At 42.7% G+C, this 23,999-nt stretch overlaps 1 protein-coding gene across 2 annotated transcripts in view; it reads left to right on the top strand.

Moving 5' to 3' along the window:
* Positions 1-1,688: 1,688 nt before the first annotated feature.
* The window catches only part of CYGB (cytoglobin), a 52,028-nt gene continuing 29,717 nt past the window's right edge, over positions 1,689-23,999 (top strand). The window contains exon 1 of one of the 2 annotated variants that reach the window (XM_082204966.1): positions 1,689-2,280. In XM_082204966.1, coding sequence (XP_082061092.1) covers positions 2,138-2,280 — 143 coding nt within the window. In that variant the 5' untranslated portion in view covers positions 1,689-2,137. The remainder of the gene's footprint in view (positions 2,281-23,999) is intronic. The other variant, XM_082204965.1, reaches the window with a different exon arrangement.

Genomic DNA, 23,999 nt, shown 5'->3' with positions numbered 1-23,999 from the left:
TCCATTTTGTGAACAGTGAGTTTGAATTTAATATAATTTTAGGATTAATAGTAATGTTTAGCCTTAAACTGTGTGTGCTTCCTAGTAATCTGTGAACTGGCTAAATTCCAGTCTGGAGATAATGCAGACCAATGGTGACAGTGGTGGTTTTGTGGGCATCCAGTAGTCTTGTTGGAATAATCCAACAGGCCTAGATTATTTCCGGACTTGGAACTCCACACTAGGTTCTTCTTACCCCAGACATTGTAACTGGTGATGTGGAGGGAAGAAAGCTGTACTTTTCCTCTGCTATGTGGAAGTGAAGTCCATTAATAACATGCACGGGCTCATTTATTGATGCATATACCAATGCCAGGATGTCTGTTAACAGTTAACTGGATCTTAAAATTATTGGAGTGGTTCCTCCTAACGATATAATCATCATCTGCATTTTTCTGCAACAGTGCTTTTCTACATTTTATTTCCTTCTGACTGCTGCTTAGGATAACTTTACGCATCTGATGAAGTGGACTGTAATCCACGAAAGAATATGCCACAATATTTTTAAGTGTTTGTTTGTTTATACCTCACCTTTCCTCCAAGGAGCCCAAGATGGTGTACATAATTCTCCTCCCCATTTTATCCTCACAACAGCCCTGTGAGGAAGGTTAGGCTGAGAGAGAGCTACTTGCCCAAGGTCACCAGGTGGAGATTTGAACCCAGGTCTCCCAGAACCCACTCTAACACTAAACCCCACTGACTCTCTTTAAGGTGCCACAAGACTCTCTGTTGTTTTTGCTGCAAAAGACTAACATATCTATCCCTTTTGGGAGGGTTTTGTTTTTGCACCTTTTCTATCTATTTCTTTCCAACTTCTGATGTATTGTCTATTCCTACACACTTGCAAGGGGACTGAACACCACTATTTTTACCTCAAATGAGTTGAAATGTCACACGTGCAGGCTGAATTAAACCAAAAAAATCTACACAGCATTTTCACCACCACCAAACAGCGGAAATGTTTGTCCTTGCTTCTAAACACACTCTTCCACCCTTGCCTGGAAACCCCCCATGCTTTCCAATCTTTATTATTATTATTAATTATTATTATTATTATTATTATTAAAGTCAATAAGTGAATCCGCAAATATGTTTGCCTCACACGTGCTTAAAATCATATTATTCCTCCGATATCTGATTCACAGTTCAGATGAAGGCAGGGAAATATTTTATAATTAGAAACATTTCCTTGGAAGCCAGGTATAATTCAGATTCTGTGGAAGATAAACATTTATTTAATAGCGCCTTCTCCCAGCCCTAGCCCCTTCCAAAAAGACACAGGGTAGCAAGGATTTTTGCTGCTGTTGATAAAAACAATCTCCTAAGGAATATGGTGGGAATCAGAAAGCTCTATCTCAGCTAAGCCAGCTGTTGGGATAAGTTTAACTGCTCACTTCAGATGCTCCATTTTCTCTGAGCTGTTTACAAATGGTGAAGGAGGGGGGGAAAAGAGAAATCTCAAGTCATAAAATACTCAAAACAGGAGAATTTGACACTGAAGAGCACCTCTCTCTCTCTCTCTCTCTCTCTCTCTCTCTCTCTCTCTCTCTCTCACACACACACACACACACACACACACACTGAGGAGGAGGAGGAGGGAGAGGGAGGGCGGGGGGAGGAGAGAGAAAAGTGAGCTCACGTTCACACACTGGTAAAAAAAGGCTGGTCTTGCAATGCCTTTGAATATTTTACTTTTTGTCAGTTTCCCTTCAGAGTCACACACACACACACACACACACACACACACACACACACACGCTGAGCTGAAGTGAACCACAGCAAGGGGCTGCACTGGAAGATCTGAAATCTGATCACACACAATCTCTCTCTCCCCCTGATTATCTCTTATTACATACCTCTCTTTCTATATAGACAGACACACATACACAGAGAGAGAGAGTGAGAGGAAGCCAGGAACAGTATCAGCCACACCACCCACAAACAGAACACCTTATCTCTTTTTGCTGGATACACACACACACACCCGCACGCACGCACACACACAAAAAGGACACACACACACGGAGAGAAAGAGAGACTCTCACAAACCCCTCTCTTTCCTCCTGGCTTCCCTGGAAGATTTTGCTGGCTGTTTTTCATGGAGAAAGTCCAAGGAGAAATGGAGATTGAGAGATGGGAAAGAAGCGAAGAGATGTCAGACGCAGAGAAAAAGGTGATTCAGGAGACATGGAGCAGAGTCTACGCCAACTGCGAGGACGTTGGGGTCTCCGTTCTGATCAGGTATTTACAATGGCACACAAGAAGCCAAAAAATAAATAAATATGCAAGCAAAATCGATCAAGGGCTGGATGGCAGCAACTGTTTCCCTCCAGTTGATCAGTTCTGGCTGGGAATGATTTCACTGCCTTTTTGATTTCAAGATACCAGAGAAGGGGGAATAGCAGCAGGAGGAATACCTCTGTTGCTGTAGTTGATTGAGAATCAATATTTCAGCCAGAAAAGTCACCTTATCCTTGTGGGTGCAAAGGGGAGGGGGGTCGAAGAAAGGGATTCTGTTCTGTGGTTCTGATTTAGCTTTTTGCTAATGGAATTAAGCATACACCAGATTCCTGGGTGAAATAAAGCAACTTGCGAGCCAAGATAAATCCGAAACAGGGCTGCCGAAGCTTGTCAGTACCATCTGCTCATCAGCTGGGCTGCAATGTCAGTATAAAAGATAATGTTGAACTTGTCTCCTGGGGCTGGCGTGAAGGTTGCCGGTCCAGAGGGATGGAGGTCCAGGAACATTTAAATGCAAGGTGGCTGCACAATATTGTGAATGGTTACACAGCAGAGGATATTGAGAGTCACAGAAATCTATCCGAAAGGCAGGTGTGTTTATATGGGGCTATCCAGGTGGAACGCATAAGACGAGAAGCATAGGTTTAAAACGGAGGTGGGTTCTCACCGGTGTGATTGCCCAAGCCAGGAAAACCATTCATTTGTATTTAGCTTATTTTACTTCAGTGATAAACCTTATTTGTAAATAGCCCCCAGGTAAGTGCCATGTGGTTTGTAGCTTTCCCCCAGCTATAATGTCTCTTCAGTGTTATTTCCATAATTGGCCTTGTTTTGTTATTCTGAAACTGCCCAGGACTCTCCTGGGCATGTCACAAATGCAGAGAGAGAGAGAGAGAGAGAGAGAGAGAGAGAGAGAGAGAGAAATCATTGCAGGTAAGAAGGGAAATCAGGCCTGAGATGCTGGTTAGAGACGGGAGGCAACAGCAACAAGCAATTTTGGAGCTGATTGAAAATGCCTCTTTGGGCTTGGGTTCAGAACTCCCTCTTCAAAACACAGCAGGGGCACCAATATTTTCTCCTCCTTGAGGCCTGTAATAGTTTGGCTTGGGGGAGAGAGTTAAGTGGGGAAGTGATACAGGGGGAATGATTAACCCCCTCTTGCAACACTGTGTTCCAGTCTAATTCAAGGCCTCTCATGGCTGCTTTTAAGTTTAAAAAGGCAAACATTGGGAGATCCAATCATAGATCTGCCATATCACGTGTAGGTAAGTGAACCTGCCCCCAGAGATAGTCACTCACCCACCCATTTATAATACTGATTCGCTCTAACCCTACTGTCTTCTGAGCTGCTTGAAATGTTTGCAGAACTTCTTAAAGGAATAGTCTAGTAATTAATTGACTTGAGCTTGATGAAGAATGAGGAAGATTTTAGACCTTTGCCCGACAGCTGCACATATCTATTCAAATGTGTGCTGATGTTTCCTTTTCACCTTTCCCCTCCTTTAAAGTTTCCTATCAGAGTTTTTCTGTAGGAAACTGGAGATGATGTTAGAATAGTCCTTCGCTAAAAAAAACACCCTCCAAGGTCTACAATATTTTACAGAGATAAACGGTGTCATTGCAATTGACCAAATGGGATAAAAACAGAACTGCATCCCAAACCTTTACGCAAGTTCTCTTTGAAGCAAAATACCCATATATCCAGAAATGGCTCCCTTGAATTCACACAGAATTACCCTTTTCTATTTATTTATCATAAAAATAAATACATTATGCAAGTTACATTGTTTGAAACAAAGAATATCCCTTCATATCCATGACATGAAAAGTTTTGCCTGTTAAATATCTTAAGTTAAATGCACTGTTGATGTTTATATAAAATGCTGATGGTTTTATTATGTGACCTGCCCTGAGACCCCTGGGTATAGGGTGATATATAAATTCTAATAATAATAATAATATAGCTAACATTTACAAAATCTACAGCTTCATAAAATAGAAAAACTACCCTATTTTTGTTTTTGTTTTGTTTTTAAAACACCCTCACAGCCTTGAAAATTTGTCACCGTGCTTTTTCCTATCACTTGCTCTCTTACAGAGCAACCCTATGTAGTAGCCTCTGTCACACATATAACACCCTGGTGAAAGAAAGCCTAATTTCTCCCCTACAGCAAACCCTCCAGACTCACTTCACACACCAACTTGATGCCATGCCCTGGTGAAATTCTCGGGTCCCTGGCTACTTGTTGATGCCTTCTGATTCCTGACGGTGATGATGATGATGATGATCACTAGGACAGCAGCCAAGACCCCCAAAGTAGTTCCCACAGTGAGCCCCACGTGGGCAGGTTTCTCCCAGGACAAGACCAGTGGCTTCGGCAGGCCAGCAAGCTCTATGTGGCACCGGTAGCAGTCTCTGATCTGGGGGTCAATGCTGACCCAGGCATGGTAGGTCCCGTCACAATTGGGACCGATGTCCCTGGAAAAGGGGCCGTTCTCCATGGCCTCTACATCCTTCCTCCAGGTGGTGTCGATCTCTTTAGGGGTTTGGCAGATGAGGAATTTCCACCCGGAAGGGCCTACTGTGTCATCTTCCCCACTGGGGGCTCTGTCCTGAGCAGAACCTACTTCCCATAGTCCAAGTATTTCTGCAGTCACTCAACGCAGGTCTCTTCCAGGTAGCCCTTCCTGTACTTGTTAGAAGCAAACTCTGTATCCAAGGACCGCTTGGTGATCTGGGCCTCCGTATCAGCTGCTGTCCAGGTGAGGGTGTCCTTGTCAGAGCTGATGAGACCCCCCCACCCCACCCCGTCATGGGCATACTGTCAAAACTCTCTTTTGCTCCCATCTCGCCTCAGCCGTACATGAGCTGCAGAGTGTGGAACCCTTTGCTCTGGTTGTAACTATTCCGCAAATTCTCCAGGCTGGCTTTGAACCACAGCTCCCAGCCGTACAACATTTGGGTATATCTTTCCCAGTACTGGGCATCATCCTGCTCCACTTTTTGCCAATTATTTTTTGTTGATTTTCCATTTAAAATTGCCATCAAATTAATACAAATTTAAAAGCTAGCTTCCCACTCCCTCCCAGATGTTCCTTCTTTTTCCCTCCGTCCATTGCTGCTCCAAGCACATTAGCTTTTCCAACTTTCATTTCATTATTCAATAAAATTAAACCCAATCATATTACAATAATATTTCATCTCCCGTCTCCCTGCACATCAGCTGTACAAGTACCAATTTCTGCAAAGACGCTTATATGTTATTATAACCTATCCACAAAATAATCAGGTAGAGCAGATCCTTTTTTATCTGTCTATAATAATCATTAATCAATAATTTTAAATCATTTCCCTCTGATAACTTCTCGGGTAGAGCTCTTCCTGAGAAAAACAAATCCTACTCTCTCTTTTTAAACAACCTTTCCACTTTTTGCATCCAGGGCACTGCAAGCTCTTTCCTCTTGTGTATCGCTGTCATAGTAAGCAATGGGTTGGTCATCCATATATGCCATAGTGGGCATACATGGGGCAGCCCATGGCAAGGTTCTGACGCAGGAGTGTAAAAAGTACACCTGAGGTGGGAGGAAGAGACAGCATAGTGCAGTGCAGCAGCAGCAACAGGATCGAGGAGGGCCAGCGGTGGCCTTGCATCTCGACAAAATGGAATGTGTGTGTGTGTCTAGCAGTGTCGTTCTTAACCCTCTTGTTGTGCAGTTGTCCAGGGTCCAAGGTTCTGGGCTGCTGACTCGCTGACTCACAGCCTCAGGTTCCCGCCTTATGAAAACACCAAGCACCATCAGATTACAGGAAGATATATTTGCCCATTCATACATACCAGTATATCCCATACTGGTAGCAGAAAATGACATGCCAGCTTTTTAATTTACACAGATACCTGGGTATGCATAACAGCCATCTTTCAAACATGGAATCACTGAATTGTAAAGTTGGGAGGGACCATGAGGGTCATCTAGTCCAGCCCCCTGCAATGCTGGAATATTTTGCCCAATGTGGGGCTCGAACCCACAACCCTGACATTAAGAGTCTCATGCTCTACCGATTTGGGGCTATGATCCATAGGCCATAAAATACATAACACTAACCTGCTGGCGCAACCTAGCAAGAGTAGGGCAGACCCAGTATTCCATTTCCAAATTCCTAGATTCTGGATTCCTAGATTCTTATCAGGCAGCTGGTTTTCACTGACCTGAAGTCAGTTACAGCAGCAGCCGGTCAACTTTATATTTCAATATGGCAGGTCGACATTAAATGCAGATCCATGTGTGACAGACGGCAAAGGAAGCAATACAGATCCCCTCTGGCCACGAGAAGTGTGGTTTGTAGTGGAGTGCAAAACCGAAGCATATGCTCCTAGTAAAGATGTCAGATTACCCGCCTGCCATGTGCAAGGAGCAGCGAGAAAGAGTAAACGCAGCTGCCCTGTGGAGAGCAAACACACTGAGCTCCCCTTAAAGGCTCTTTCAAAAGGAACAGTGGAGGGAATGCTAGGGAATGTGTGAAACTTCTGTTCTTTTTCTCCTCCCCGTACTAGATCTGAGCCAATATTTCTCCCTGAACATTTTCCACAAATAAGGATGGAGAATTTTGAGAGGTCGTTCGTTTGTGTGCACCTTGAAGACCTCACACTCTCAGTTGCCTAGAGAAAGTATCAGTAGTATCTTAGATATTCTTAGTTGGTCTCTAAGGTGCTACTGGAAGGAATTTTTTTTATTTTGTTTAGATATTCTTGCTTTTCTGAATTACTTCTCCTTCCCTTTTTCCTCCTTTTGAAAAAACCGTCATGCGAACGAGGGCACTTTATAGAGTGAGCTGGCACATGTGGATGCACAGATACATGCAATTTCCATTCCATGTTGCTGCTTTGCCTCGAATCATAAGTGCATGTGAGAAACCATAAGTGCATATGAGAAGGAAATCAAAGGTGGGTCTGCAAGCAAACACATGCACCTGGTTCATCCTGGAAAGTACGAGCCATACGTGGGAAAAAAAACATTGTTTTGCTTGTTTGTGATTCATAACCCATATATGGCCCAATCCTGCTCTAGCTGCATGTAGTTACACGTAACTAGTTGAGCTATTTGTGTATCGGAATGCGTATCAGAATGCAGCGTTGATGGATATCTGTACCCAGATGCTCATCTGGCCTCTTGTGTTTCCCCTCTCCATTGCTTGAACATCCATATGCCAATTATTTAGTCATAATCCCCCCACAGGAAAGTAAAGGAGATAAAATGCCACACCAGGAAGGTCCAGGATTAGTGTCCACACCAGTGGCACAATGATATCCGCATGAGAAATTGAATATGGCAGATTGCTGCAGTGTCCCTACCTCTCTGGTTTTGCGGTTATGTCAAACCAATGGCAATTAGATTCCTAATGCACGTACAGGTAACAGTTGATACCTGTAGAGAATTGACAGTGGATTCGTTGAGTGCCTGTACAAAACAGCTGCAAAATGTTATCACAACTTAGCTGAGGCAGTCGGAGAAAAGGAATAATGGTACAAAAGAGTGAGCCATGGAGCTGGAAGACAGAAGCATTGTCGCGTACCTTGTTTCTTACAGCGCTCAAGCTGAAATTTCCAAGCAGGGGTCCACACGGCAGCGTTTTAAGAAAGATTAAGTGATCATCAACTGCTGTTCGTGATATCGCTCAACAGATCTAAACATCACTTAGTGGGGAAAGGAGAAGGAACAAAAATTTGCGTCAGGGGATAATCTGCTCTTAGTTTAGATTTCTCAGATATAGAAGAGGAGCTTTAAAAAATAATTTTCTCCTTTACCTCTCACAAGACTAACTCCTACATACAGCAGCAATGTTATTTCTGGGTCATTGTGTCAACAGGAAAACCATTCTTAACTAGAAACCAAAAGTCAGGAAAGAAGGATTTTCTGCTTTCCAATGTACGGCTAGGTGCTAAATGCGGCAATGTGACAGAGCAGAGAGATGTTTGGGTGCTCAGCCACAACATTTGAGCTGAACCAGTACTCCTCAGCCAAGCTTACCTCACAAGACTTGTACCTTTGACACTGAAAATCACAGTAGAAATGGATCAAAATATAATAAATCCTGCTAAAAACAGATACGTTTTCTCAAGTTTGAGAGACCTACTATCCAATTCCAAATATAGCTATTGTTACAAAGTGAGGCCCATTAATTCCAAGTGACAACATTCTAAGAAAGCTGAAGTTGTGTGTGTTCCACAACTAAGGCCAACCATTTTAACGGTTTCTTCAGGAAGCTCTGTGTGTGCATCTTGGTCTTGCGAATGCAAGAAGTGTTGAGGTGTCTTCACAGTTCAAGGCTTCCAAACCCTGGCTGAAGCACAGACTGAACATATGACGAGCCATGCACAATATCAGGGTATACCTGAACATTTGCCAAATGGCAACTGCAAAAGATTCGTCTTCTGGTTGGTTTGGGGTGGAGAGAAACCGTTACCTCTGCTGATCAAATGCTGTACAGTGGTACCTCAGGTTAAGAACTTAATTCGTTCTGGAGGTCTGTTCTTAACCTGAAACTGTTCTTAACCTGAAACACCACTTTAGCTAATGGGGCCTCCCGCTGCTGCTGCGCCGCCGCCACACAATTTCTGTTCTCATCCTGAAGCAAAGTTCTTAACCCGAGGTATTATTTCTGGGTTAGCGGAGTCTGTAACCTGAAGTGTATGTAACCTGAAGTGTATGTAACCGGAGGTACCACTGTAGTTTGATACTGAAGGGCTTTTTCATCTAGCTGAAGAAGGCTGAGCGAGCAGCGATTCCAATGCAGGCCTCGCAACCAGTCAAAAACATCTCAAGGAATACACTGAGCTGGCCCTGCCAGGTAGCAGGGTGAAGAAACCTGCTTCTGGTGGCATCATGAATGTCTGTATGTGTGCACACTGGATAATAGATGAAGGCAGGAATTGATGTGTGACTGGTGCAGCAAGGCTTTTTATAATGTTGGTGCTGCAGGAACAGGGCCTCCACTTCAAGTAGGAAAATGCCACACTATGGCACTGGGCATGGCTACTATCTATAAAACATTTAGACCTGCAGTAGTCCCGTTGCCTTTCACATCTTTCCTGGGTAGTAAATCCGCACCAGTTAAAACACGCCTATTTGCCCAGGCTTTTCATGAGTGTTGAGTTGAGGTACCAGATTTTATTCCCCGCTGCATACTTTTGCTTGAGGGGGAGGTTTAATTGGATACTTTTAATTGTAGCATTTGAGGTTTTTATTGTTGGTTTCATGTTGTAATCTTCTCTGAGATCAATCTGATGAAAGGCAGGGTTATAAACTGAACATATAAATTATTATTATTATTATTATTATTATTATTATTATTATTATTATACAGTAAAACATATTAACACATGAATTGTGTTCTGGCACCATGTTCAATGAATTCACAATACTATTAATATTATTAAACAGTATTTCAGTCTGAATGGTCTTAATAAACTAATACTTGGATGAAAACGTAGGTTGATATCTTTAGACTAGTTGCTCTGAAGTAAAGCTAGATAGGGATTACGCCAGAGCAAACAACTTGAAGACTACAGTGGCCTTCAAAAACAACCTTCAAAATAGATGAAGGCAGGAATTGATGTGTGAATGGTGCAGCAAGGCCATTCAGTCTACAGACTGAAAAGAATGCATCTGGCAATGTAACCAATATATCTTTCCATGAAATTTAACAAAAGCCTGCTGCCAAACAGCACCGTTTGTTTGCAAGGGGAAACAGGCAGGGTGAAGTGATCCTACCATGCATTGATGGCCTCCTGTTTCACTGTTGGCAAGATGAGAGATGTTGCTGGAGCCAGTTTTCCTCTCCTTCCTTCGCGCCGACAATGAGAGGGAACAAAATATGGCAGACCCAGGGCTGGTGTAGAGCTGTGCACTTTCTGTGGGCACAACAAGGAAACGAAGAGGCTTTGGATGAGATGTGTCTGCACTCACCCCCGGCATGCATCTTTCCTCCAACTCTGCTAGCAACACGTTGCCAGCAGAACATCTATGCCAGCACAGGAGATTTCCGGTGGAATAACTGTCGTCCTGCTAGCATACCTTCATCTCTGCCGGTGGAGCAGTGCTCATGCCACAATGCTAAGGGCCCTGAACTGGCCTTATAGAGAGTACAGGGTCGCACACTCAGTGTGTTAAGTCAGGCTCACTTTGTAATTCTACTTCTTGCGCATGGAAGCAGCAGAGACACTTCTTATCAAAGAGCTTGTAGAGAATAATGGAAAAGAAATAGACAATAAGCAGGTGTTGTCTTATTAACCAATGCATCCTATAACATGTTAATACTGATAAAAATCCTAAGAACACGACTGAGCATGGGCATCCACATACAGTGGTACCTTGGTTCTCAAGCTTAATCCGTTCCAGGAGTCCGTTCAACTCCCAAAATTGTTCGAAGACCAAGGTGTGGCTTCCGATTGGCTGCAGCAGCTTACTGCACCCAAGTGGAAGCTGCGTCAGACGTTCAGCTTCCGAAAAATGTTTGCAAACCGGAACACTTACTTTCAGGTTTGTGGCGTTCGGGAGCCAATTTGTTCGACAACTAAGCCGTTCGAGAACCAAGATACCACTGTAGTAAGTTTGTAGCAGTTATAGAACAGGCACTATTCTTTTCATTGTTTGTTGAAGCTGCTTTCAGTGTTCCACTTTTGCCCACCTCCGGAAAATGTCTTGCAGGCATCCATGCGACTGAGAAAATGTCTTCTTTTCTCTCACACCCTTTCTCTTTCCAAACTTTTTTTACTTGGCATTCCTGCTTTTCGTACTGCCTTGAAATCCTCCCACCCATCACTCATACTATGAAAGGACTGGACTAGGGCATTATACCTATAGTCACTGGCCTAGTTAGCACATCACAGTAAACCATAGTTACTATTTTATCATCCACACACCAAGCCTTGCTCTGGGGAGGAATGAAGCACAATCCCTCACTTATTATTATCTCTCAACAAACTTTGGCTGCAGATTGAAGGTTGTTTGGAGCAAAACAAATCACAACCCCTAGTTCAGACATAAAGCCAAGTCAGGGATCACAGCTTGTTTTCCCACAGCATGAGCCAGGGGGAGCACAGTAGAGCGAAGTGGGAGCCATTTATTTGTTCATGGTAGGTTTATGCATTGCCAGGGGTTGGACTAAATGACCCTTAGGGTCCTTTCCAACTCTACAATTCTGTGAATGAGCTCACTGAATGCGTCTTTGACTCCTGATGTTCTTGAATTCATTGGAATACTTTCAGTAACATCCCAAACTCCTGCTTTTTACAGATGTAATTTTAAATCAAAAAAGAGCTGCATGATATATTATTTTATAAGGATATTGGTTGGAATTATTTTATATCAACTAGAAACGGAATTGGTACTGTGGCGTAAATGGGAAGCAGAAGGCAACTGCTCTGCTTGCCCCCACAATGGCAACCCTGTGCATTCTCTGCAACTAAACTGCACCATCATCTCCTGAAGGAGACCCGGGACTCAGCTACCTTAGTACAGTGGTGCCCTGCAAGACGAATGCCTCGCAAGACGGAAAACCCGCTAGATGAAAGGGTTTTCCGTTTTTGAGCTGCTTCACAAGATGATTTTCCTTATGGGCTTGCTTTGTAAGACGAAAACGTCTTGCGAGTGTTCCGATTTTTTTTTGCTCCCCCCCCTTTTTCTAAGTCGCTAAGCCACTAATAGCCTTTTAGCCGCTAATCCGCTAAGCCTTTAATAGCCGCTAAGCCTTTAATAGCCGCTAAACCGCTAATAGCGCTAATACGCTAAGCCGCTAATAGGGTTGCTTCGCAAGACGAAAAAACCGCTAGACGAAGAGACTCGCGGAACGGATTAATTTCGTCTTGCGAGGCACCACTGTAAAGGAAAAGCATTTTAAATGTGTTATAACACTGTGACACCAGATGGCGCTGTAGAGTTCCGTCTTCCGCCAACGTGATTTCCCATTAAGAGGTTTACAATGTGTGTTCCCGAAACTTTTTTTTTATATGTCTAGATCCAGCCCCAGCGACACTTCACGCATATGTCAAATGTAGCCATGTTTCACAGACCGGAGAGGAGCCAAGATAGCAACATTATTTAAATAGAGGAGTCAGGTATAGATAGATCTGTTGCCCAACCTTGCGTCCCAGGTAATTGGTAGAAAGCATTATTAAAGCCAGAAGGATTCAATACATGGAAGAAGAAGCCCTGTTGAGGAAGAATCAGCTTAGCTTCTGCAAAGGGATGTCCTGCTCAGCCAACTTCTTGGATGCTCGTCTTGTTCCCCTGAAATGGCAATTTTTGAAACCAGTACATTGGACTATAAACCTGCCTCTGGCTGCTTTGATTTTCTTTTCTGCTTTGGTCTTGCGTACATCATTTATCACTTATTTATTTCTTTAAGATCCCGTTTGTTTTCCTCCAAGATGCTGGAGGGGTTTTGTAAAGGGTCCTTTCACACACCCATGCAGTCCTAATAAGTCACTGTATGACAGGAAGAGGCCAATGAAGGAGACTGAGGTGGAGGAGAGTGGGAGAGGGAGAGGGAGGGAAAGGAAAGAGCACAAATAAATCCTAATTAGGGAACACTTCCCAGATCCCTTCCTAACCTCCCCTCCCCTTTCCCCTTCACTTTGGAGCTACTCTGGTCAACGCATGTGTGCTCTCAAAGCAGGATGCATGTGGTTTGAAACGAATAGTACCTGTGTGATAGCAGCTCTCTCACCCAGCTGGCTCCCTCACTCGTCTCATGCCTGCACATTTTGCAGCTGGATAATTGATCATTGCTTCCCTCCTGGAGAACTAGGTCATGTGGAGAGGCTGTTGTGAAGGCATGTCGAGAAGAAAAGCAGTACTCAGAATTGTATTCGGCTGGCTTTTGCAGCTTGCCTCTCTCACCAGTAAATAATTCAACAGCTCCACTGATGTACAAATTTTGGAAGAATTTGTGGTCCATGTCACTCGCTGTATCATCTGCATTTGAGCATGCCGTAAGTGATCACAAGAGAAGCAGCATGGTGCTGTGCTAAGGCCCTGGGTTCAAATCCTTATAAGCCACAGAGTTACTTGAGGTCTGTCCAAATCTTGTTGCGCTATAGCTCCCTGACTTTTATCTCATTTTCCTAGCCTCTAAAGCAGCGGTACTCAACTTGTGGGTCGCCAGATGTTGTTGGACTACAACTCCCATCATCCCTGAGCTCTGGCCTTGCTAGCTAGGGGTGATGGGAGTTGTAGTTCAACAACATCTGGGGACCCACAGGTTGAGAAAGGCTGCTGTAAAGGCTAGTGGCTTATAAAATATTCCCCAGAAGCAGCAGCAACAAACAAACCCATACACAAAGTTATTAAAGGAACAGAAGTTTCAAGGTATCTGTAAGAAACCACGATTATCCAGATAGTGACAAGGTCACTATTTAAGAGCATTTCTCCGCATGGCAAAAGGAATATAAGAACATAATATGGGCAATGGTTAATCCAGGGTCAGGTTCCAGAAAACAGGGACTGTCCCTGGGAAATAGAATCAGCATTTGAAGAATATGACCTGTGTATTATTGTCTAGTATGCTTCATGGCTTACCTAAAGGCTGTAGCTCAGTGGCAGAGGATCTGCTTTAAATGGAAAATGTCCTGGGTTCAAGCTCCAGGTAAGGCTGAGAAAGACCCTGGTGTCAATCAATGCAGGCAGTTCTGAGCTAGATGGGCCACTAGTCTGACCTAGTGTAAAACACATTCCTACGTTCCTGTGGTTAAATGGAAATTTGAACCCAGTTCTCCCCACTCTTCAGTCCAACATCCTATCTGCTGTACCATCCTGGCTCAGATGTGCCCTCTTAAATAGAATACGTAATAGAATTGTCAAGTTGGAAGGGACCCCAAGGGTCATCTGAAGGCAGCCCTGTTTAGGGAAGTTTTTAATGTCTGACATTTTAATGTATTTTTTTATTTTTATTTTACATTTTAATGTATCTTTTGTTGAAAGCCACCCAGAGTGGCTGGGGAAACGTAGCCAGATGGGTGGGGTACAAATAATAATTTATTATTATATTATTATTATAGTTCAATACCCTTCAATGCAGACGTCTTATCTAAAGCATACATGACAGGTGGCTACTACAATTAGGAATGAACCAAAATATGGGACTTTTTTATTTTACAGAAGTAAAAAGGATTTGCCCACTCAGAGTGAGGGCAGGAAGCAATGCCCTCACCCAGAATTGGCTTTGTGGCATCACCATGTAGCTTAATCTGCTTAGCTACATGCCGTTCCTGATTAGCTAGAGACGCCTTCCTGAGTTGTACCTTAAAACTCCTTTAGCCAATAAGGGCCTAGCACTCCAGGCTCATTCTTTAGGGAGCTTATCACACACTTACAGTGATGAACACCATATGCAGACGTTATCATAGAGGCAACGTCATATGAACTGAACACTGCAGCCTTAAGAAAACATTCAAAATCTGAAGGTGGAGAGGGAACAACTGTTCATCACATACAAGGAATGGATATTCCAGGCAGCAGGTTTGAATTAGAGGGCAGTAGTTTTAAATTAAACATTAGGAAGAACATTTTGGCAGCAATCCAAGCTCAGAGCTAGATGCACTTAAGACCATTGATTTCAATGCTAGTTTGTGGTCTGTGACTGTAAGAGGAGCTCATTGGTGGAAGAGCTGCCTAAGGAGTTGAGTCTTAGAACTAAAATCACAGGCAGTACCTAAAATGGCAAAGTTGGGATACAAATCTTTCCATCATGGGCAAAAACTCCCAGCAAGGTTGTGCGATTGTATTATATCACCTCAGTAATAAATGCTTGTGGGATACGCAAAGTTCTTTGTGTATATTATCAGTATTCTAGGATATTTAAACAGCATTTTTTTAGGACTTCACTATCTCATCCATCCTCACAGCAATTGAATTGAGTCAAATTGCCAAATGGTGACCATTTTATTCAAGTTGTGGCAACATGGATGCCCCAAATACTGTAGCACCTCAGAGGCTCATGATGAATTGCTGAGAGAGAGAGAGAGAGAGAGAGAGAGAGAGAGAGAAGTTATCCAATCTGTTATCCAATCCATTATCCCGTCATTAAAACCTCTTCAACCTTGGATAAGAAGTAGGTTAAGCTGAGAAAGACAGCGACTTGCCCGTGATCACAGAGTAATAACTGTTGCTTTAAGCATTAAGGACACCCCTACATGGAAGGCACTTCTACCTAGGAATTAATATGTGTGTGCTCTGTGACGGTCTTGCACACAAGTGGTTGACTTGTGCACACATTCACTCAGAAGCTATGATGGTCCAGGCAGCGATAAACCCTGAACTTCATTGCTATGTATCCATGAGGAAATATGTAATTGGTAGCTTTATGTAGGAAAACCTTCACTGTGAGAAAGCATAACACCTCCTCCCTTGGGGAAACTGAAAGTCTCTGCATTTTGCATTAATTTCATCTCACAATAATTTAACCCCTGACAATACAGGCCAGATTTGTACTTGGGAATCTGACTGAAGGGCTCCATGGGTGGAGAAGGATCTCACTGTTGCAGAAAGCAAAGCACCAGAAACTTATGTGACTGAACTTTGACCAAAAAGGTTTACTAGTAAAGATGACTGTTGGCTTATTTGGGCTCTAGAATGGCTTCTGGGTTTTTTCTTTCTTATTTCAAGTTTGCTTTATTTGGGGATTTGTGTTGTGGTTTCATAATAAAGTTACAAAAGAAAAAGTTTCTGCTTTTTTTTTGCATGTGCAAAACTGTTATACAGTAAAAAAAATGAGATCTATAAAGTTACCAGATTCTTGTATTCAGCACTGGTTAGCAGAAATATAACATATAAAACATACCATGAAGTTGGGTTGGGTGTTCTTTGTTAAGAATAGAAACTTCATTAATACTTAATACAAATGTATGCAAGTAAATTTTAGAGGCAGTTTGCAAAATGTTTTCTAAGAGCTAAGGCGTGTTAAGAATGGGAGCCATTCTTCTACAAACTTAACAGGGATGGCTTCTAATTTCTCTAAATCACAGCCTGCAGTGTCTCATATAATTCTGGAATGCCAAACAATAATTGCCCGGCCAATATAGCAAGCAAACTTGGATTTCAATATCTTAAATTTAATTTTGCAAAAGCAAATGCTATACAGGACTGAGAAACCTTACATGGATAACGGAAGAATATAGTTGGTGTGTATTTTAAGTGTTAAGCACCCAGCATTTTTTAGATTATATAATCTTTGTGGAGTTTGTGTTTAAATACCAGGCAGTTTTCGTAACAGTGGAACATGACAAACCTATATTAATTTTGACTTAATTTAGTGTGTATTAGGAGGTTAATCTTTCCCTTAACTTTGCAAAACCATTCCATGAAAGGAAGGAAAACCACTAAGGAAGCAATGAATATTTTAAAGATACTATATTCAGTCATGAGTATGACACCCGATCCAATCTAATTCTCATAAGGCTAAAATCAGCTCTAGATCAGGTTTTCACAGGCCAAAGTTGATCTCATGTCATCTGGGATATGGGAAGAAATTACAAAAACGAATATGTTGAGTGGGTCTGTACTTGCTCCTTTTCCCTAAAACTGAAAACATCTAAAGTTCTTCCTGTTTCCCACAGAAGTCAATGGCAGAGAGTGCTGATTGGCTGCTTTGACAATGCCACCTTCTCACCCCGCCCCTGCTCATCTGGCTGTGCAAAGCACTGATTGGTTGGCCCTTGCGGCAGTCCCAAAGCCACTCATCGCCAGCCAGGAGCATGCCTCCAGTGAAAAGAAATAAAGAAAATGATCGGCAGGATTTTTTTTTAAAAAAGAAAATGTTTATACATTTAAACAGATAAGCTTCCCCCCCCACACACACACAGAAAACGCCAAAAGCTTGTCCAAAGTATTGTGAAGGGGGTGGAGTAAACATTGGACCTGGAGGTGAATGAGTTAGCAGAGTGAAAGAAAGAAAACACAGAAGTAGTGCACAGTCAAGGACAGACATTAAAAAAACAAGCCCACAAAACAATAGAGTTAATTTTACTACCATCCCACTATCTAGGTATTTTAGCAAGGTTTATTTGTCTTTCATACACCTGACATGAAATTGGCTGATTTAGAAAGAAGTAGTAGAAATCTGAAGAGAGTTGTGGTACTTGTGAACTTGATGAACAGCCATTGTTTTGTAGGAGAGCAACTCTCTCGCACATAGAACGTGTTTCAAGGGTTTGCTTGAATTTTTTACCGTCTTCTTGTCTTGTGATTCAGCCAACGTCTGCACTATATATGTAATTGTGAATAAATTTCAAACCTGCTTAGTTCCTCCCATGGGTCTTATCTAAGGAGCTCTGGGAACTGTAACTCCTGTGGAGAGTCTTGGAATCTCTAGCAGAGATTTCTCCAGGGTTATCTTGGAGGCCAGAAAGGAAGCACAAAAGGAGGTACCATATCTGTTCCAGCTCTGTGTCTTTGCAGGCGGGTTGTTGTACCAACCTGTGAGAACCAGCACATAAAAATATTGCCCAAAAGAAACTGGATAGAAAAGGGGAGAATGTGCAAAATGCAATCAGACTTCCAGCAAAATCTTTGGGGAGCAGGGATGGGGATTTCTGAATATGAGATCAGATCATTTTTGGCTTAGGCTACAGAAATTGCTGTAAAGTCTTTTGCACCGCAGGCACAATTCACATCCCTGAACACTAAACAGATAGTCAGAATGCAGGGATTGCAGAGCCACAGAGTGAAAAGTTAGATTTATGAATCAAGGGATGTTTGGGCTTCTGGAAACGGCCACAGAGTGAATTCGAGGGCCATTATGCTGTCTAGTGGGATGTGTTGCCCATGGTGGTGAAATGACTACACAGGACAAAATTCTGTAAGGCTGGTAATTACTTCAGAGCACAGCGGTGGCCTCTGCTCTTTGAGACGAGCGTCTCTGAAAGCCTTTGATAAATCAAAGCAGCCCAGGCTGCTGAAATCACGATAACAGTGTTATGAAAAGGACGAACATCTGTCTAGAATAGGTCAACTGAAATGGCTTAGCACTCTGGCAGAAACAGAAACAGCCCTTCTGTTGCTAGACGGTCCACATTTTTCTTTGGTGCCAGGCTTTAGGAGAGCTCACACAAGAGATGGATAGACAGAGGAAGGATGGGGATGCAAGGGAGAATCCATTGCACTTTGTCGTATATTCAGACTGGCTAGCGGGTCCCTAGAAAATCCACATTAAAAGGCAAGTTAGGTACTTCACTTCCACATATCACACAGCAAGAGGTAGAGCAAGCTTATGCATTCATACTAGGAAAGATGGTGGGTGGGTGGATGGATTAGATGGGATACCATCGCTCTGCTTTTTCAATTTTAAGTACCGAATGCACTTGGATAGGTACCCAACAGAACAGGTAAATGTGGCTCAAACAAATGACAAGGGTACACCTTAACTTGGCATCTATGGGAGAGGTAAGAAATGGGTGCTTAGACTGGCACCAACTCCCAAAGGTCAGTGGGCTTTCTCACTATAACCTGGAAAATCTATGCTGTGCTTTCCAAAATCGGATCCTCCAGAATAGTTAATGGAACCTATTACTTGCCCTCTTTTAAGGGGCATATTGCCCTCACAAGGTGGTTTACAAAAGCAGTTTAATGCACACTAACATCATTACAGGGGTTTTTTGTGGTTTTTTTGGAGGGGGTCAGTTTGTTGCAGCTGTCAATTCATTGTGGGGAAAAAATCCCTGGCAATCTGCTGGCAATCACCTAGAAATCTACCAGTAGTTCTAGATCTTTTTTCTGACTACCTTGATTTAGAGTTGCCAGTAATAAAGCTATTGTAGCATCCTGGAGGCTTATCCCAGCAGTGTATCTGAAGCTGGATAAGTTTTTCACGACACACATGTCCTGTTAGCTTGATATAGGCAGGGTTGTGATGCTAAATATAAATCAATAAACAAAGCAACAGTTCTGTGCCAACGTTACTCAGATTTTGTGCCAAAGAGGGAGCTGAATTTTGTGATAACTAATTAACCAATGTGCATCTATTTCTTTGTTTTGCAAAATTTTATTCATGGACAAGTCTCGAAAAGCCTTGATAAGAAATTTGCAAATCACGAAAGACTTACCCCTGACCACTAGAAAGCCAGCTCTGTGTATACATATATCCCATGCTCTATGATTTCACCAGGCATTGCCAAAGTTATCTTCACAGTCCTTTATGGACTAGAAACTTGTTATCTATCTATATCTATCTATCTATTTATCATCTATCTACTCTATCTATCTTCTATCTATCTATCCATCCAGTGCTTTTTTTCTGGGCGGATGCAGGGGTACGCATACCCCTAAACATTTTGTGAATCTTTGTACTTTTGTCCATTTACTGTATTTATTTTCCCCGATTTGAACTATAAGATGGTGATTTTCTTGAGTGAAGATGAGAGTACCCCTAAACATATTTTTTAAGGAAAAAAGCACTGTATCTATCTATTAAAGCTAATATGTTCAGACGTTTTATTTTGTAACAAGTGCCCAGTTCCACATAGCGGTCAGAATCATAAAATGCCTCCAGCTTTTGAAAATGTTTTATGGACCTTTGTTTTGAAAGCCTCATGGATTAAATTTTCCTCAGGTTACACACTTGTTAGGATCCATCCTAAATGGTTCCAGATGCACTGACAGAAGAAACAAGATTGCCAAATATAGTTCACCCATTTATAAACTTGGAAGCGTTGGGATAATGCTGGAGAGATGATTGTGATGTCAAACTACAGTCCCTGACAAAACATTAGATAATGAGTTCACTCCTCCAGCATATTGAACAAATATCTGATTCAAAAAGAGAACCCCGTAACACATTCCCAATGCCTGCGGCAATCTTGCACCTTAATGAGATTATTTCCCAACTTCTGCTGTTGATTAGGAGCATAGTCCACAAATCTACATCTCCTGAACAAATCCCCCTCACACATACACTCTTGTTGTGCAACAGCAAAGTTTTTCTTTAAGCCCCATTCATTTCAAAGTGCCTTGGTCAAAGAGTTTCTCAATGGACTGGGCCTAAAAATCACGTTCCCAAAATGCTTAGAGAGGAAAGGGCCCAGGGGAAGTCAGAATAGCCTTAAAGGACATATTGTCCATGTTTGTCCAGATGTATGTCCTGAAACACAAAAGAGGAGGCTTAGAATGGAATTAATCAGAGAAAGAATTCAGTGGAATCAGTATTCCGGCATCTGCTTTTTATCAGTTTAAACTGTGCATGTTATGCCATAGCAAATATTAGATTTGCAAAAGCTTGCAGCAATATACAATAATATATTTTTTCTGAAGCTTGATTTCACGTGGCTGTTTTCTCCCACCATGAGATTATTCTTTTTTTAAAAGCCTCCTATCCACCCCAAGTTGAAATCAACATGGCCATCATTCAGCATGCTGATGCAGATATATCTGGGCTTCAGGAAGAGCAAAATCAGAATGCGGCAGCTAGACTGGTGACTGGAAGCAGCCGCCAAGACCACATAACACTGGTCCTGAAAGATCTACATTGGCTCCCAGTATGTTTCCTAGCACAATTCAAAGTGTTGGTGCTGACCTTTAAAGCCGTAAACGGCCTCGGTCCAGTATACCTGAAGGTATACCCCCATCATTCAGCCTGGACACTGAGGTCCAGCTCCGAGGGCCTTCTGGTGGTTCTCTCACTGCGAGAAGCCAAGTTACAGGGAACCAGGCAGAGGGCCTTCTCGCTAGTGGCGCCCTCCCTATGGAACGCCCTCCCATCAGATGTCAAGGAAATAAACAACTATCAGACTTTTAGAAGACATCTGAAGGCAACCCTGTTTAGGGAAGTTTTTAATGTTTGAAGTTTTATTCTGTTTTTAATGTTCTGTTGAAAGCCACTCAGAGTGGCTGGGGAAACCCAGCCAGATGGGCAGGGTATAAATAAATGATGGTGATGGTGATGGTGATGGTGATGGTGATGGTGATAGTGATAGTGATGATAATGATGATGATGATGATGAAGAAGAAGAAGAACCTCTCATACCCATGCCTAGAAAGCAGAGATAAGCAAAAGTGTGGATGAGCCCTGAATGTCATGGCAATGTATTAAATAATCCCAATTGAATGAAAAGCCATTATTATTATTATTGCAAAGTATGCCTGTACAGCAAGGATTCTGATGAAGGGGTCAGATTTCCACCATTCAGGCCATGAGTGCTTATGTATCCAAAATAACCCCAGCACAAGGGGAGGAGGGGTATTAGGAGGCTTGGGAGTGCTACCAAATTCACATAACTCGTAAGGATGGAGCCCTCAAAGCAGCTCAATAGGGACCACGTATGCTCACTAGACACAGAATGCTGGCTAGCTATTTAGGAGGGAAATGGAAAACTGGAAGCAAGGAGAGAGCAGGAATGGAATGGAGTGGTCAACATCTCCCGTGCTGCAGCGTTTTGTTCCAGGTCTCAGTTGTAGACAATTAGAACACATCCACCCACCACCTCTCATAAACTACATACGCAATGACCCATTTGTAGCACAAAGATGCAGTTTTTCTTCAATCCAGAATTGTTTATGCCCATCCTCAATAGTGAAGAAAGGCATCTTCCCGCCCACTGCTCATTCTTTTAATGCCCTTTTGGTTCTCAGAAAGGTATAAATTAGGCATTCATTTTGTGAAGGAGTATGCCTATACAGTGGTACCTTGGGTTAAGTACTTAATTCGTTCCGGAGGTCTGTTCTTAACCTGAAACTGTTCTTAACCTGAAGCACCGCTTTAGCTAATGGGGCCTCCTGCTGCCGCCGCGCCGACAGAGCACGATTTCTGTTCTCATCCTGAAACAAAGTTCTTAACCTGAGGTACTATTTCTGGGTTAGCGGAGTCCGTAAACTGAAGCGTATGTAACCTGAGGTACCACTGTATTGCTTGGTTACCTGTTTCCCCCTGAATAATGGCCAACTCTGAGGGTTCCGAATCAGGGCTGCCTAGCTCCCTGAGGTAGGCTGTCGAACTGGAGTCCTTGCTTGCAGGATATGATTAATCGGTAATTTTTTTTCTAGACCGCCTGTTGACCAAAGTCTCCCAGGCTGTTTACTGGGCAGGCTTGTACTGAGCACTTTGCCCCCATGTAGAAGCACCTGGGAGTTTAAAAGCAGCCCAAGAGCAAACAGACTCTTAACGCATGCACCCATTTCCCTGTCAAAAGCAAACTTGGTAGACTTGGCATTTGGATTTAATTTGAGAAAGGCTAAAGAGAACACAAGAGGGAAAAGAAGATGGAAAAGAAGTGGTTCCCTTTCTGTTTCATCTTACAAATGACTTCCTCCTCCCCACCCCCCCTCTAGACTTTTTCTTCCTTTTTTTGTTGCCACACACTCTTCACACATCAAAACCTATTTTAGGCTGGCTGATAAATCCCAGATGTCTAGGGAAGGCAGCAAGGATGATGGTTATTCCATTCGCGGCTTCACACGGTTTTCCTGGCAACCTCCTGCGTGAGATTCAGCCAAGTGGGAAGAGCAGAAGAAAAGGGGGAATGAGTCTGCTTCTCGGTAGTGTTGTGTGTGTACAAGGGGGCTGGAGCAGTGAGCCAGGATCTCAGAGGGCTGAGGTGACATTGGAAGGGTGATTCATGGCCTGTGTAGACATCTGTTTCGGTCTGTGCCAGGGTGAAACGAGCTGAGGCAGGTGTTTGATGTGCAAACAGTGCAGGTTTCAGGGGACAAATGGTTAACATTTTCTGGGTTGCCTTCCTATGCAACACACAGGGCTCCTCCAGAGGAGACCTGTTTATTCAGCATTGATTGTGATTAGATGGTTAGGCGATAGGCACTTCAATGTGACCTGCTTATTGAGCTTTCCTCTTGATTTGTTTGTGTGGGGAGGACTTTGCATCGAAGCCAGTGCTCTCCCACACTTTCAAACGCATTTCCCCATCAATTCCCTTATCACAACAAGTCCAGTCTTTCGGGGAAGCAGGTTTGTTGCACAAAACCTCCCAATCAACTTTAAATGTGCAATCCAAAGTTGCCAATATGTGATTAAATAGCTACTGAGCTGTGGTTCTTTCATATTGGATCCTGGGCAATTTTGCATACGTACTGCCTTCAGACTTACAGCGACTATAAGTCTGTTATGTGCAACAAGTGCTTGATAAAATGCACTAAAAATATACCCAAATACAGTAGTGATATGTAAGGCAGCTATAAAGCCATTTCCAGAAAGCCCAGAGTCATATAATAAATAAATAAGACTTTGGACCCTCTGGAAAAAGGATGGGACAAGGGTCATAATGCTAATTTGTTTGTTATAACTTTTTATCTCATGTAATGGCAGTAGAAATAATTATGCACACATGAACACACACTTGCGACTGAGTTAGTCTCTGAGTTAGGTGACTCTTAGGACTCTCTAAAAACACCTGTTGAATTCTCTTTTCACCTGACTCCTACTGGCCTCAAAATCCGGTTATATTTCTACAGAGTTCTGCATCTATGGTGGTTTTACTCCTGATGGCGAAATACTAGAAATGGGTTTTATGAGAAATGAATATTATTTGGGGGCCTGGTGTCCCTTATGAACCTGGGATGTGTTTCTTTTCTCTATCTTCTGGCCAAACATGTAATTTATGCCCAAAGGGTTTAGTTCTTTTCATGTTTGTTGCTGCATGTTTGGTTATTACTCAGAATTGGAAGGATGCACATCATCTCACTCTAGATGAACAGTATAAAAAGCTTTTATTTATAGCGGT

Source organism: Podarcis vaucheri (assembly GCF_965113315.1).
Source record: "Podarcis vaucheri genome assembly, chromosome: 2".
In the NCBI taxonomy this organism is placed as follows: domain Eukaryota; kingdom Metazoa; phylum Chordata; class Lepidosauria; order Squamata; family Lacertidae; genus Podarcis; species Podarcis vaucheri.
The sequence above is the reverse complement of the archived record's forward strand: the minus strand, read 5'-3'. Positions and strand labels throughout refer to the sequence as shown.